This window comes from Podarcis cretensis (genome assembly GCF_951804945.1).
Source record: "Podarcis cretensis genome assembly, chromosome: 2".
Classification (NCBI taxonomy): domain Eukaryota; kingdom Metazoa; phylum Chordata; class Lepidosauria; order Squamata; family Lacertidae; genus Podarcis; species Podarcis cretensis.
This window is the reverse complement of record NC_137171.1, coordinates 108,796,360-108,809,579: the sequence shown is the minus strand read 5'-3', so window position 1 is coordinate 108,809,579 and position 13,220 is coordinate 108,796,360. Positions and strand designations below refer to the sequence as shown.

The following is a 13,220-nucleotide window of genomic DNA, read 5'->3' as shown; positions in this document are numbered from 1 at the left end:
TCCGGCCTTCGCCGACTGCCACAGGGATAAGCTGCGCTTCGTTTAAAATTAACAGTACGCATGCGCCACCTCCCGAAACAACGCGATAAAACGCACCGGAAACCCCGCCGGAGAGACGGGGGAAAAAAAAGTTTAACTTGTAGAATCTCTACCTATATTTAGAGGTGCCAAACAACAACAAACAAACCCCACAACCGAACATTGGAAGCGTGACAAAACGTCGAAAGACGGGGTGGTCTGATCTGAGGGCAAAATATAAGAAAAATAACGTAAGTTCCCTCAACAACCGCTTCTTCGGCATCCAGGCTGCCATTTTGAATCGGAAGTAGAGGGTGGTCACAGGCGCGCGCGCGCGCGCGGAACAAACCACGCGAGAACTTGGTTCGCCGAGAGAGTTTGAGAACGTAGCCGCGCATGCGTATGGCGCGCCGGAAGCCGGTAGCCCGTGCATAAGACTCTGGGTAACCCCGCGCGTGGCCCTTTTCTGCCTCTGCGAGCGAGCGGGACGCGGGGAGGAGAGCGAAGCGCCTCCATGTGAGTTTCTACGGAGGGGGGGGGAAGGGTGGAAACCGGAGTCTTATTGGGGGGTAGTGAGCGGGGAAGGCTATCAACCGGCGTGAAGGCCAGAAGAAGGCCTCTGGGGGGCCGGGAAGGGGCGCGTGGGGCGGGAGGAGGGAGGCGCAGAGAAACCGAGGGCGGCGGCGGCGGTGAATCCACTATACGGGGAGGCCCGCTTCAGATCCCGCCTGAGGGGCCACGTGGCCGCTCGTCAGCCCTCGGTGCTACTCCGCAGGGTTGTTGTGATGGAGGGAGACGGAGGACCAGTTGCGCCTCCCTCCCTCGGCCCCTTGGGGGGGAGGGGGAATATGATGAGTTTTATTTCAGCAATAGTCGTTTTAAGAGGGGAGGGCGAGCGAGCTTGGCTTTCTCCCCATCTGGCCTTCCTTAGCTGGTTGCTGCATTACTGTGGGCTGGACTAGATGACCCTTGGGGTCCCTCCCAACCATAAAATATGCTTCAGCCAGACTTGCAAGTCGTATTTAGCCCCACCAGTTTTATATGAGGCCCGCTTCAAGAGCCCTCTTTCCTCCAGCAGTTCACAGATGGGAAAGTAGGCCCGATTTTGCAGATCTCCCCACCTTTGCTTAAGAAGGAAGGAAGGAAGGGACCAAGCCTGCAGTCATACACTTTTGACACTTTGAGCAAAGATAGCATTTCATTTCTTTAATTTGTTGCACAAGTCAACCTGCGTTGTCTCAGTTGCATTATCCCAAGGGTTTGGGGCGCCAGATCTTCACATTCAAAATGAGGGTGAAAAACAGTGCCCTAACTTTTTAGACAAGAATACAGCAACATTACAGGTAGCTAAGATGATGGCATCTGTAAATTGTTTGACTGCAGCTCCCATCAGCCCCAGCCAGCATGGCTAGTGGTCAGAAATGATGGGAGCTGAAGTTGATAAACATAGGATGGGCACCATGTTGGCCAATTTTGATGTATTTATTTCTTTATTTTGGAAATGGCTCGAGTGGTGGATCTGATAGTGAGCAAGGTAACCCAGATTTGAATGAATGAGCATATGGAATTTCAAGTTCTGTACATGGCACAAACAGATAGAGAATCTGTATTCAGTGTCTGGGTGCATATGATAAACAGTCAATGAATTGTATATGGGCTGTATTAAAGATGTTGAATGCGGGATGTAGCACACATAATTGATACCTACCCAAACCTGTGCAAAAGTCTTGAAGCTTGTTCTGTGTCTTCACAATATTTGATGTCCTGTGTACCAGTAAAGGGTGCCAGCTCATACCTTTCATGTGCATAAAGGTACTTGACCCTGCTAGCAAAAAAAAATCACTTTTGTGTGGCATCCAGTACAGGTTCAGTTTGCATATTCTACCTGAGCCATTGAAGGGTAGATTGGGCCAATTCAAGACCTAATAGTTATTTATTCCACCTCTAGAATGACTGACTGGGAGACAGCCCCTGCTGTGGCAGAGACCCCTGATATCAAGCTGTTTGGGAAATGGAGTACAGATGATGTGCAGATCAGTGACATCTCCTTGCAGGTATGGAATGAGGTTGTAAACAACCTGGGCAGAGCTCTAGGACAGTGTTGTCTTCCGGTGGAGAATGAGCTTGCGTCCCTGCTTGTTTCCTAATACTTTTTCCTTATGCTTCTTTAGGATTACATTGCAGTGAAGGAGAAATATGCCAAGTATTTGCCACACAGTGCTGGGCGCTATGCTGCCAAGCGCTTCCGGAAAGCCCAGTGTCCTATCGTTGAGCGCCTCACTAACTCGATGATGATGCATGGACGCAACAATGGCAAGAAGCTCATGACTGTGCGCATCATCAAGCATGCCTTCGAGATCATCCATCTGCTCACAGGAGAGGTGAGTTGGACACGGAGCAGAAAAGCTGTCTGTGGAAGCAGACATATTGTGAGATGGGTTTTTGATCCTGGAGGCTAGAGGGAGAGGAGATGGATAAATGCCCACCAGAAAGAAATATCTTTCTTGAAGCCTAGCTATGCACATTGAAGCAAAATTTTGCTACACAGTAGTTGTAGAAAACATTAGTTGACTAAGAAACGTGTTTTAGTCATCTAAACAGTAAGTCGATGTTCTACTCACTAGCAGTGTATTTTGGGAAGGATAGCCCATTATATGTTGATTCAGAAGGCAAGCAATGGAAAAATCTTAAGTTTCCTCCCAACCCATCAGACACAAGTTGTGTTGACTAATGTGGCCCATTACACGCTTCCCATTATTTTCAATGTGATGCAAAGTACTGTGTTTCTCAGAATATGTTCGGGTCTTGGTTGATGTAAAGGTTTTAATCCATTCCCTAAGGGCCAGCGAGGTACACGGATTGCTAAATATATATGTTGCAATCTTATTTTCCCATTTGACGAATTAAAAACTATCAAATCAAATTGGTTCTGACTCGCATCCACTTAAGAGTTCTTAAAGTACTCATAAGTGAAATTGTGGGTTTTCCAATACAAATAAGTGATTTGTTACTAAAAGCAATCTCCATTCTTGCCAGGTTTCCAGAACTGCCGTAGAACTGCCTGGTTTGTGTTAGGCTTTTAGCAGGTGTTAAGCAGTTAGCATTTTCACAAGTGTTTTAATTGTAGTATTAGACACAGGTTTCCACTACCAAGCCTTCTGGATATGGTAGGGTGAAAATTAAGCTCCCCAAAAGTACAGAATTGCATAGGTTTGTATTTACTGGGCTATCCTGATTTGCTGTGCATCTTGTGTTTCCTGTAGTCTTAGTAATACTCTTACATACTAAGAACATTTATGTGAATTAACATTTGGGCAGGTCTCGCGTTCACTTGGGATGAAATTTGCAGGTTTTGTGGATGGGCTTACAGGATTCTTCTCAGTTCCTTAAGTATATATTACCTTTGTTCTCTAGCCTTGTTTTTTTTGTTTTTAGTTTGGAGGAATTGTGTCTCTCATTGGAGGGATTGTACCAGTGGTAACTGTAGAATATTTCATAGACCAATTTTATTGTCTAGGAAGATGGGAGACCTCGTCATTAACTTCCTGTAAGTCATTTCTGGTATATGAACCTAGAATATTTTTTGCTAATCTTCACTTGTGTGGGCTGTGTCCATTATACAGAAGGAGAAAGTGAGTCTGAAGAGATGTGTCTTGTATAAGTCATGACATTGGCTGTTGTTAGAAGTTGTACGTTACTTCCTGGAGTAGACTGTAGTTGCAGCCTTAACCTGCTTGTATCTTTTTTACAGAACCCCCTTCAAGTCCTGGTGAATGCCATCATCAACAGTGGCCCTCGAGAAGACTCTACCCGTATTGGCCGAGCTGGCACAGTGAGAAGACAAGCTGTTGATGTGTCACCTTTGCGTCGTGTCAATCAGGTATGGGATTGTCCTGTAAGAGTTGTTTGACCATGGAATGAACTCCCTTGGCAGGTGGTGGAGGTTTTCAAGCAGAGGTTGGATGGCCATCTGCTGGGGTGCTTTAGTCGAGATTTCTGCCTTGCAGGGGGTTGGACTGGATGATCCTCAGGGTCCCTTCCAACAATTCTGTGATTAAGGAAGAGCATTTTCTCAGCTGACTCTGCACGCCAATGTAATCTCTGTCTCCCCCCTGCAGGCTATCTGGTTGCTCTGCACTGGGGCTCGTGAAGCTGCCTTCCGCAACATAAAGACCATAGCTGAGTGCCTAGCAGATGAGCTGATCAATGCAGCTAAGGTGAGAATCAACTAATAGCAAGTTCCTTCAGTGGGGTTTAAGTAGCATCCTGACAGTGGCACATTCTAAGCCTTTTTACTGTTGTTATTCTAGTGTGTGGTTAATTAATTTCCTGCTTTGGAAGCATTTTAACTGCTGCTGCGTCTTAATTTTGAAAACATATTTTCTAGTAGTGTTGGGTTCTTGTGTTTTATGTTTTTACGTTTTATGCAAGAGCAGCGTTTTCCTGAAAGGCAGTGTAGGAATAAGTAAATTGTTGTCACGTGGAAATCAGCAGCAGGGTTTTCAAAGCCAGATGCAGGGACGGTAAATAGGGCTCTCATTATAACCCCAAGAGTGAATTGGTTTGCGGCGATAGTTGTCCTAAACTGCAAAATATACAAGTGCAGCACTCCTTGAAGATTTTAGCTGTAGGTTGCCTAAGAGATGCCTTGTGCAGCAGTTCCTGAAACAGACATTGTCACAGCAGCCCACAGTTGCTCTAGGTCTAGCTGTTAATAGCATTCTCAGGCAACATAATCTCTGTTGTAAAATGATTGCTTGACACGCAACCTGGTATTTGGCCCAAAAAGCTTACGGTGTTGTGGGATTGAAACCATAGTCTTAATTAGCTGAAATGGTATCCATGATGTGTGTGTACCAGTTGCTGCAACTGTTCTGTAGCAGCTCCTTCAGCTGTTCATTGGAGGGGTGACTGGAATTGCCACCTATTGGGAAGAATTTATTTGAGCAGATTGCTTCAGGCTGAGCTTGGGATCATGCTGCTGTGTGTGTATGTCTGTGTCTCATGGTTGCCTCCCATTTCTAGGGTTCCTCCAACTCTTATGCCATCAAGAAGAAGGATGAGTTGGAGCGTGTGGCCAAGTCCAACCGTTAAGAGCTGCTGCTGCTGGATATCCAAAGCAAATAAATTCTCATTTTCACACTGTGTTGCTTCTCTTCCTTGCGATCCACCTTCTTCTGAAGCATGTGGAGCTATAAAGAGAATCTGTGTTGTGATGTAGCAGTTTAGAGGTAGGCAATGGCCGCCACCTTGGATGGCTTTTTAAAAAAGAGGATTGGAAGAATTCATGGTTAAAACTGTCAGGAACTACTAGCTAAGATGGCTGTGTTGTACCTGACACACTGTGTGTGCCTCTGAATGTCAGTTGCTTGAAATCACAAGTGGGAAGAGTTGCTGTCACACTCAAGTCCTGCTTGTGGTCTCTCTACAGCCACCTGATTGACTACTTGGAGAGTATGCTGGACAACATGGAACCATGATCAGATCTAGTTTGGCTGTTGTGTTCTTAAATAAATTACAGCAATAACCAACCCAGAACACAGCTAAAACAACTGAACACTTAAAGCTAGCATAAACCGCACCCAATGGGAACTTGGTGCAGAAATAAAGCACCCCTAGATTGTGATTGTGGGGACGCAGGTGGCGCTGTGGGTTAAAGCCTCAGTGCCTAGGACTTGCCGATCGAAAGGTCGACGGTTCGAATCCCTGCGGCGGGGTGCGCTCCCGCTGCTCGGTCCCAGCGCCTGCCAACCTAGCAGTTTGAAAGCACCTCCAGGTGCAAGTAGATAAATAGGGACCGCTTACCAGCGGGAAGGTAAACGGCGTTTCCGTGTGCGGCTCTGGCTCGCCAGAGCAGCGATGTCACGCTGGCCACGTGACCCGGAAGTGTCTCCGGACAGCGCTGGCCCCTGGCCTCTTAAGTGAGATGGGCGCACAACCCCAGAGTCTGTCAAGACTGGCCCGTACGGGCAGGGGTACCTTTACCTTTTACCTTTAGATTGTGATTAAAAGCCATGGGAGATAACAAGATGCTCTCCTTATGATTTGCCCTGAAATAACATAGCGCATGCCACCAGGTGAGCCTCTGGTGGGGCTGCCACTGAAAAGGTCCTCTCCCTAGCAACTGCCCAAGTTACTGCATTAGACACCTGGGAAAAGGTCTCTGGTTATCTGCTGCAAACCACCTTAGGTACCTACTTGGTAGATCCCAATATGCATTTTGCCCACTTCTGTTCTAAAGGAATGTGGAAGAGTTGCTGTTCCCTGGAGCTCTTTGTCATTTTCATGTTTGCAGGAGCAGAAGAGTTAGGTTACCTTGTTTGTTTTACCCTCAGTCAGGGATAAGGTAGTACATCTCAGACCTTTGTGCTTAAAAAAGGTCATTTGGAGTGCCATTCTTTGCTGCAAGCGATCCAGTCTGTGGACATTTTTCATTTCCAGTTTCTCTAGGAAGGCTGCATTCAGCTTATTTTTGTTCATGATCTGCAGAAGGTTTCACAGGTCAGTCATGCCTGCAAACCACACAAATCTTGGGTTTTGAATTGCATCCAAACAAACTTATCTCCTTTCTGTAAAACTTTCTGTCTTGCCAGAGTGGTGCATGCTCTGGTTATCTCCCGCTTGGACTACTGCAATGCGCTCTACGTGGGGCTACCTTTGAAGGTGACCCGGAAACTACAACTAATCCAGAATGCGGCAGCTAGACTGGTGACTGGGAGCGGCCGCCGACACCATATAACACCGGTCTTGAAAGACCTACATTGGCTCCCAGTACGTTTCCGAGCACAATTCAAAGTCTTGGTGCTGACCTTTAAAGCTCTAAATGGCCTCGGTCCAGTATATCTGAAGGAGCGTTTCCTCCCCCGTCGTTCTGCCCAAACACTGAGGTCCAGCTCTGAGGGCCTTCTGGCGGTTCCCTCACTGTGAGAGGCCAAGTTACAGGGAACCAGGCAGAGGGCCCTCTTGGTAGTGGCGCCCGCCCTATGGAATGCCCTCCCACCAGATGTCAAAGCGATAAACAACTACCTGACATTCAGAAGACATCTGAAGGCATCCCTGTTCAGGGAAGTTTTTAATATGTGACATTTTAGTGTATTTTTCATCTTTGTTGGAAGCCGCCCAGAGTGGCTGGGGAAACCCAGCCAGATGGGCGGGGTACAAATAATTTATTTTTTTTATTATTATTATTATTATTATTATTATTATTATTATTATTATTATTATTATTATTATTATACTTGGTCTAGCACTAAGCAAAATACAACAGGGTTATTTGTTTAGAAATGGAATTCCAAATATGTATGTGTCTATTGATGCTGGGTGTGCATCCTTCGTCCAAGTGCACTAAAAAAATTCCATGTCAAGCAGAGTTTCACTTCCCCAAAGAATGTTTCATTCCACTTCCTGTGTTTACAGAAGTGACTTTGGCACGGTAAAAGTTGGGAAGGGGCTTAGCGGTTCCAACACCTATGTATCTGGAGGCCAGGTTTAATCTTTTCTTAAATTTACAGTTCCAAGATGAGAGATCGTATTGCAATTTGGTGCGCATAAATACAAGTTGTGAAATTTATCGAATGCCAAAACATAACGGGTGTCTAAATTGGAGGCCCCCTTTTGAGCTTGAGGCCCTGGGCCCGAAGAGCTTTCCACACCCCCTCCAATCAGCCTCGACTTCTGTACATGGAGTCCAGTTAGCTAACATGGATCATGGTTACAGGTCTGTGGGGATATCGACGCTCTTTGTATGCCCTTGTCCTCTGTCACTTCAGATGATGGATGAGGAAATGCTGTCTCCCATTATCCCTGAGGATTGGGCATACAGGCTGGGGTTAAGAGTTGAATAGCATCCGGAGAGCTGCAAGTTCATATAGGGGAAAATCTCCACCAAACAACTTTTTGAAAGGGGTTTGCTGAAATCCAAGGATTCTGGTGAATCCAGTGTCCACGTAAAGTGACTGGCACCACCTGCTCTGCAAAATATGTGTCCTTGTGATGGCAAACAGAGCAGCCTTCCCCAGTTATCCCTACTAAGATCCTGTGGGGCAGGTCCTCCCTGTCTGGCTGCATGTCAGCTACCCAACACCACCTGAAGCAAGTCACAAGCACATACCAGGCCACTGGGTTTACCCCAGGGGTAGTGGCTTCCTGTTGGTCAAAAATGTCCTTGGAATGACGTGGGAGAGATCTTCCGGTTTGGTCCTGTCTCACCAGCATGGATGTTCCGCGTTCCAGGACGGGTCCTTGAGGTGGTGCCCTTAAGGGCAGGTTGGCAGAAGAGACTGACTTTCAGGAGGAAGCAACTCGTCTGGATGCTCTCCTATGGAAGCCCCATTGCAATAACACAAGGCAACTCGTATGCAGGTCCTGCTTAGAACCATAGAATTGTAGAGTTGGAAATGAGCCTGAGAATCATCTAGTCCAACCCCCAGCAATGCGGAAATATCTCTTGTGAATGTGGAGGGCGGGGGGAATCTTTGGTCCTCCAAGATTGTGCCAAGACAACGCCCATCAGTTCCCAGCAAGCATAGCCAATGGCCAGGGATGATGGGAGGAGTACAGCACACCCGTCTTAAAAGATTTCAATTCCGTAACAATGAAATTGTTACTGTGTATTATTATTTGTTACATTTGTATACCGCCCTGTACCCGCAGGTTCCAGGGCAGTTAACAACATAAAATCACAATATAAAAAACACCAAATATATAATAAATACAAGAACAACCCCCCCTCCCCAACACATTTTAAAAGGGCATTGGATTTTAAAACCTCTGCAGCAGAGATTTTCGTGTGCAACTGAGGACGGTTACAGAAACAGCCCAAAGGTCGTGTAACACAAACACACTTTATGCTTTTGCTAGCAGAAAATGCCCATTGCTTTAGGTAATGGTAAAGGGACTCCTGACCATTAGGTCCAGTTGTGGCCGACTCTGGGGTTGTGGCGCTCATCTCGCTTTATTGGCTGAGGGAGCCGGCGTACAGCTTCCGGGTCATGTGGCCAGCATGACTAAGTGGCTTCTGGCGAACCAGAGCAGCGCATGGAAACGCCGTTTACCTTCCCGCCGGAGCGGTACCTATTTATCTACTTGCACTTTGACATGCTTTGGAACTGCTATGTTGGCAGGAGCAGGGACCGAGCAACGGGAGCTCACCCTGTTGCAGGGATGGTTTAATCCACAGCCGACCCACACCCATTGCTTTAGAGCTCACTAAAAGATAATGCCAACAGGTGGCAGCCTTCCTTAGTCAATGAGATAATGCAGCAGGAGCTGGCGAATTGCCTTGCTTGTGATTTACAAAGTAACAACTTTGTGACAGAGGGGCTGGTTTTTTAATTTAATTTTTGTTTTATTGTGGGTGTCTTCTGCAACATGTTCTAGACCAGGGTTTCCCAAATGTCGGTCTCCAGCTGGTTTTGGACTACAACTCCCACCATCCTGAGCTTGCAGGGATGATGGGAATTGTAGTCTAAAAACAGCTAGGGACCCACATTTGGGAAACCATGGTTTAGACACATATGAACATAGGAAGCTGCCTTGTACTGAGTCAAACCATTGGCCCATCTCAGTTCAGTATGGTCTGCACCAGCAGGCAGCAGCTGTCCAAGACTGCAGACAGTGGCATCTCTCTCACCCCTTCCTGGAGAGGCCTGGGATTGAACCTGCGACCTTCGGCATGCAATTCAGATAGTCCGCTACTGAGCTACAGGACCTTCCCCACAATAGTGCATTAATGATGAATTTATTCTGCTTTACGTTTATTTACTTTATTTATTTTTACAGTTATACCACAGCTTTTCCTCTAAGGAGCTTGGGGTGGTGTACATAGCTCTCCACATTTTATCCTGTGAGGTAGGTCAGGTGGAGAGTGAGTCACTCAGCGAGCATCATGGCTAAGTGGGGATTTGAACCCTGCTCTCCCAGGTCTTAGATCAGCACTTTGACCACCCACACCGCACTGGCTCTTGTTCTGCCATGGTTCCCCAATGCTACCACATTATTGCTGTATGAAAAATTGTATGAAAACTTGCAGAATTTCAGTAGGATAAAGGTAAAGGGCCCTGGATGGTTAAGTCCAGTCAAAGATGACTACAGTGATACCTTGGGTTACAGGCACTTCAGGTTACAGACTCTGCTAACCCAGAAATAGTACCTCAGGTTAAAAACTTTACCTCAGGATGAGAACAGAAATCGCAGCAGGAGGCGCGATTAGCTAAAGTGGTACCTCAGGTTAAGAACAATTTCAGGTTAAGAACGGACCTCCAGAACGAATTAAGTTCTTAACCTGACGTACCACTGTGTGGGGTTGCGGTGCTCATCTCGCTCTCAGGCTGAGGGAGACAGCGTTTGTCCATAGACAGCTTTCCGGGTCACGTGTCCAGCATGACTAAACTGCTTCTGAAGCAACGGGATGCTGTGACAGAAACCAGAGCGCACAGAAATGCCGTTTACCTTTCCGCCACAGCGGTACCTGTTTATCTACTCGCACTGGCGTGCTTTCGAACTGCTAGGTTGGCAGGAGCTGGGACAGAGCAACGGGAGCTCACCCCGTCGCAGGAATTCGAACTGCCGACCTTCTGATTGGCAAGCCCAAGAGGCTCAGTTGTTTAGCCCACAGCGCCACTTGCGTCCTGTTTCAGCAGGATTTGCATTGGCTGGAAATGAACTGTGTGAGAGAGTGCCCCAGAACATTTGGAAGTGCAAATGGTGTTGAAATGATGATTGTGTACGACCACCCCAGTACTGTTGTGATGGATGCAGAATAAAATGGATGTCTGGAGGCGCCCACTGAGAATCAAATCCATGGATGAAGAACCCAAGGGGTGATCTTCTGAGGCAGTTGCGGGGCGGCTTTCTCACAGTTCTTCAGCTCTTGCTGAACTACGAGTCCCTAGCAGTGGTCATGCTGGCCAGGCTTGGTGGTTCAGGCACTCCTGTAGGGTGACAAAGGAGACGAAGGTTCCTGTACCATTCACAGCTTTGTGAAAATGGGAATTTTGGAAGGTGCAGTTGTTGTGCCGGGGCGGTGGTAGGTGGGGGAGACAAAAGCACCAATCTGCACACACTCCTCCACCTGGGGAAGAAGAACCTGTGTCCCTCCATATTTTGTTGGACTGACTCCAACTCCTATCATGTATGTTCAGGGATGCTGCAAGATGTAAGTGCAGAACTCCATCGCCCCTCCTCCGTTCTACACTATTAAAAGATGCAGGAGTGCAGTTCTTCATTTGTCGTGTCATTATTTTGCTAGATAGCGTGGAGCAGTATTTGCCAGCCAGGCACCCTCCCAACGTTTTGGGCTATGAAACCCCACATGCGCTGGCTTTTGGGAATTGTAGTCCAACCTGGGGGCACCCAGTTGGCAAAGATCGGTGTAGAGGATCAAACAGGTTTCTCATGCACAGCACAGGGTGGCCAATGTGAAGGGGGAGGTTTCCATCCCCCAGTGTTAAGGTTTCCATCCCCCAGGTTCTCTTCTGAGTTTTTTTCCAGTCCTGGCAAGGGCAAAACAGATCCGGTTCTGTTGGCTGTGGGAGGTGTGGGCTGGTTAGGCAAGTCAGACTTGAACAGGGTCCAGGCAAGTCTTCAGGAACCTCAATCATTCTGTGTTTTGCTGTTGGGGCAAATGTCGGGTGTCACCCCTCCTTCTGAGAACAGGCAGGAGGCAACGAAGAGGTCTAGCTTCAGGGGACAGTCCCAAGTGTTGTTGTTTTTTTGCAGGGGGGCCAGGGATATTCTAGTAGCAAACCTGGGAGCCTGTTAGTTTCAAAGTGTGTGTAGAAGTACAGTATATTAAATTTTGTAAATCAAACCTCCTTTGAGCTTCTATCCTTAAATAATGTGGGTGGCAGTTGTGACCATAAAGAGAAAAAGGGAGAGATTGTTTGTTTGTTTGTTTCTTTACTATTCAATTTCCACCCCACCCTTCCTCTCAAAGAAGCCCAGGGAAACACATACGGTAACTAAGTAGCAAAACAATATAATTAGAACTACAGCACATTCATCCTTCAAAGGATTCGTCTCACAGAGTTATCATTCCCAACCATCCTTAACAACCTGCAGGGCCCAGAATTCTTTGAGGGAAAGAGCGAGTTTTGCATGTGCTTTGAAGATACAGCCAAAGTTCTGTATCAGAGTAGACCATTAAAAAGACTAGACCCAAGTTAATTAACTTCAACAGGTCTCTCCTGAGCATGACTAAAGTTAGAGGAAACCCACAATTAACAAAAACACGTAAAATACTGAGAAAACGAGAACGTCTAAAAATGTGTGGAAACTGTCATTCACAGTTGGTAATGTCAAGGCTTCTGGGAACAGCATCTCACAGCCATGTGATGCCTGGGGTGAACAGGAATGTTTCAAAAAACCCCTGAAGTTAATCTTGAGGGGAAAAGATAGACGTCAGCCCAGAGGGCATTCAAAAAATGAAGTGTCACCACTGAGAAGGCCCCGTCATGGATCAACGCCAACTGAGGCCCATGTGTGTACTATACATTTAAGCGTGTATGGGCCTATGGCCGTAAATAAAATTACTTACTTACATTTAAGCACTATGACACCACTGTCATGTCTTCTTCAATGAATCTTGGGAGCTGTGGTTTGTTAAGGGCACTATTTCCCTCCCAGAGCTACAATTCCCAGAATCCCTCATGGAGAGGGAATGGTTTTTAACCACTCTGGGCACTGCATATTACTTGACTGATATATTAAGACTTTTCAGGCTTTGGTACTCTAGATCTAAGAACTTTGCCAGTGAATCTCATTTTTCAAACCATCTGAGGAAGAAGAGGACCCCTGGACCGCCGGTTGTAAACCACTGCTGTTCTCTTTGTGGGGTTTGTTCTCCCCATCTGCTCTTTCCTCTGCGCACATCTTGCACCTCTGAAAATCAACATTTTGAGATTTATGACCAGCTGTAATAATCTACAGTGGAGAAAAAGCATTAGGTGGCAGGGGACGGCTTATAAAATGATTTAGGGTGGGTTGGGGGCTCCATCCCATAGAATCCTTTGCACCCACTTTAATTTTCGGAAGAGCTCTTTCCTCACAGAGTAATGCACGGCAAATGTGCCGCTGTCCACCAGCTGTAGGCCATGGATAAAAAGGTGACCAGTTTATAAGGACCGGTGTTTACAGGCCAAAAGAGCCTCTGTCCTGCGAGAAGGACGGACTCTGCAGCTTGCAGTTGATGTCGCGGCTGGAAG

At 46.8% G+C, this 13,220-nt stretch overlaps 1 protein-coding gene across 1 annotated transcript; it reads left to right on the top strand.

Moving 5' to 3' along the window:
- Positions 1-378: 378 nt before the first annotated feature.
- On the top strand, positions 379-5,163 carry RPS5 (ribosomal protein S5). Its single transcript, XM_079964131.1, has 6 exons — positions 379-534; positions 1,967-2,072; positions 2,190-2,399; positions 3,770-3,898; positions 4,137-4,235; positions 5,044-5,163. Exons 2-6 carry the CDS (start codon positions 1,968-1,970, stop codon positions 5,110-5,112), a joined length of 612 nt encoding a protein of 203 aa, XP_079820257.1. The 5' UTR covers positions 379-534; position 1,967; the 3' UTR covers positions 5,113-5,163.
- The last annotated feature ends 8,057 nt before the right edge of the window (positions 5,164-13,220 follow it).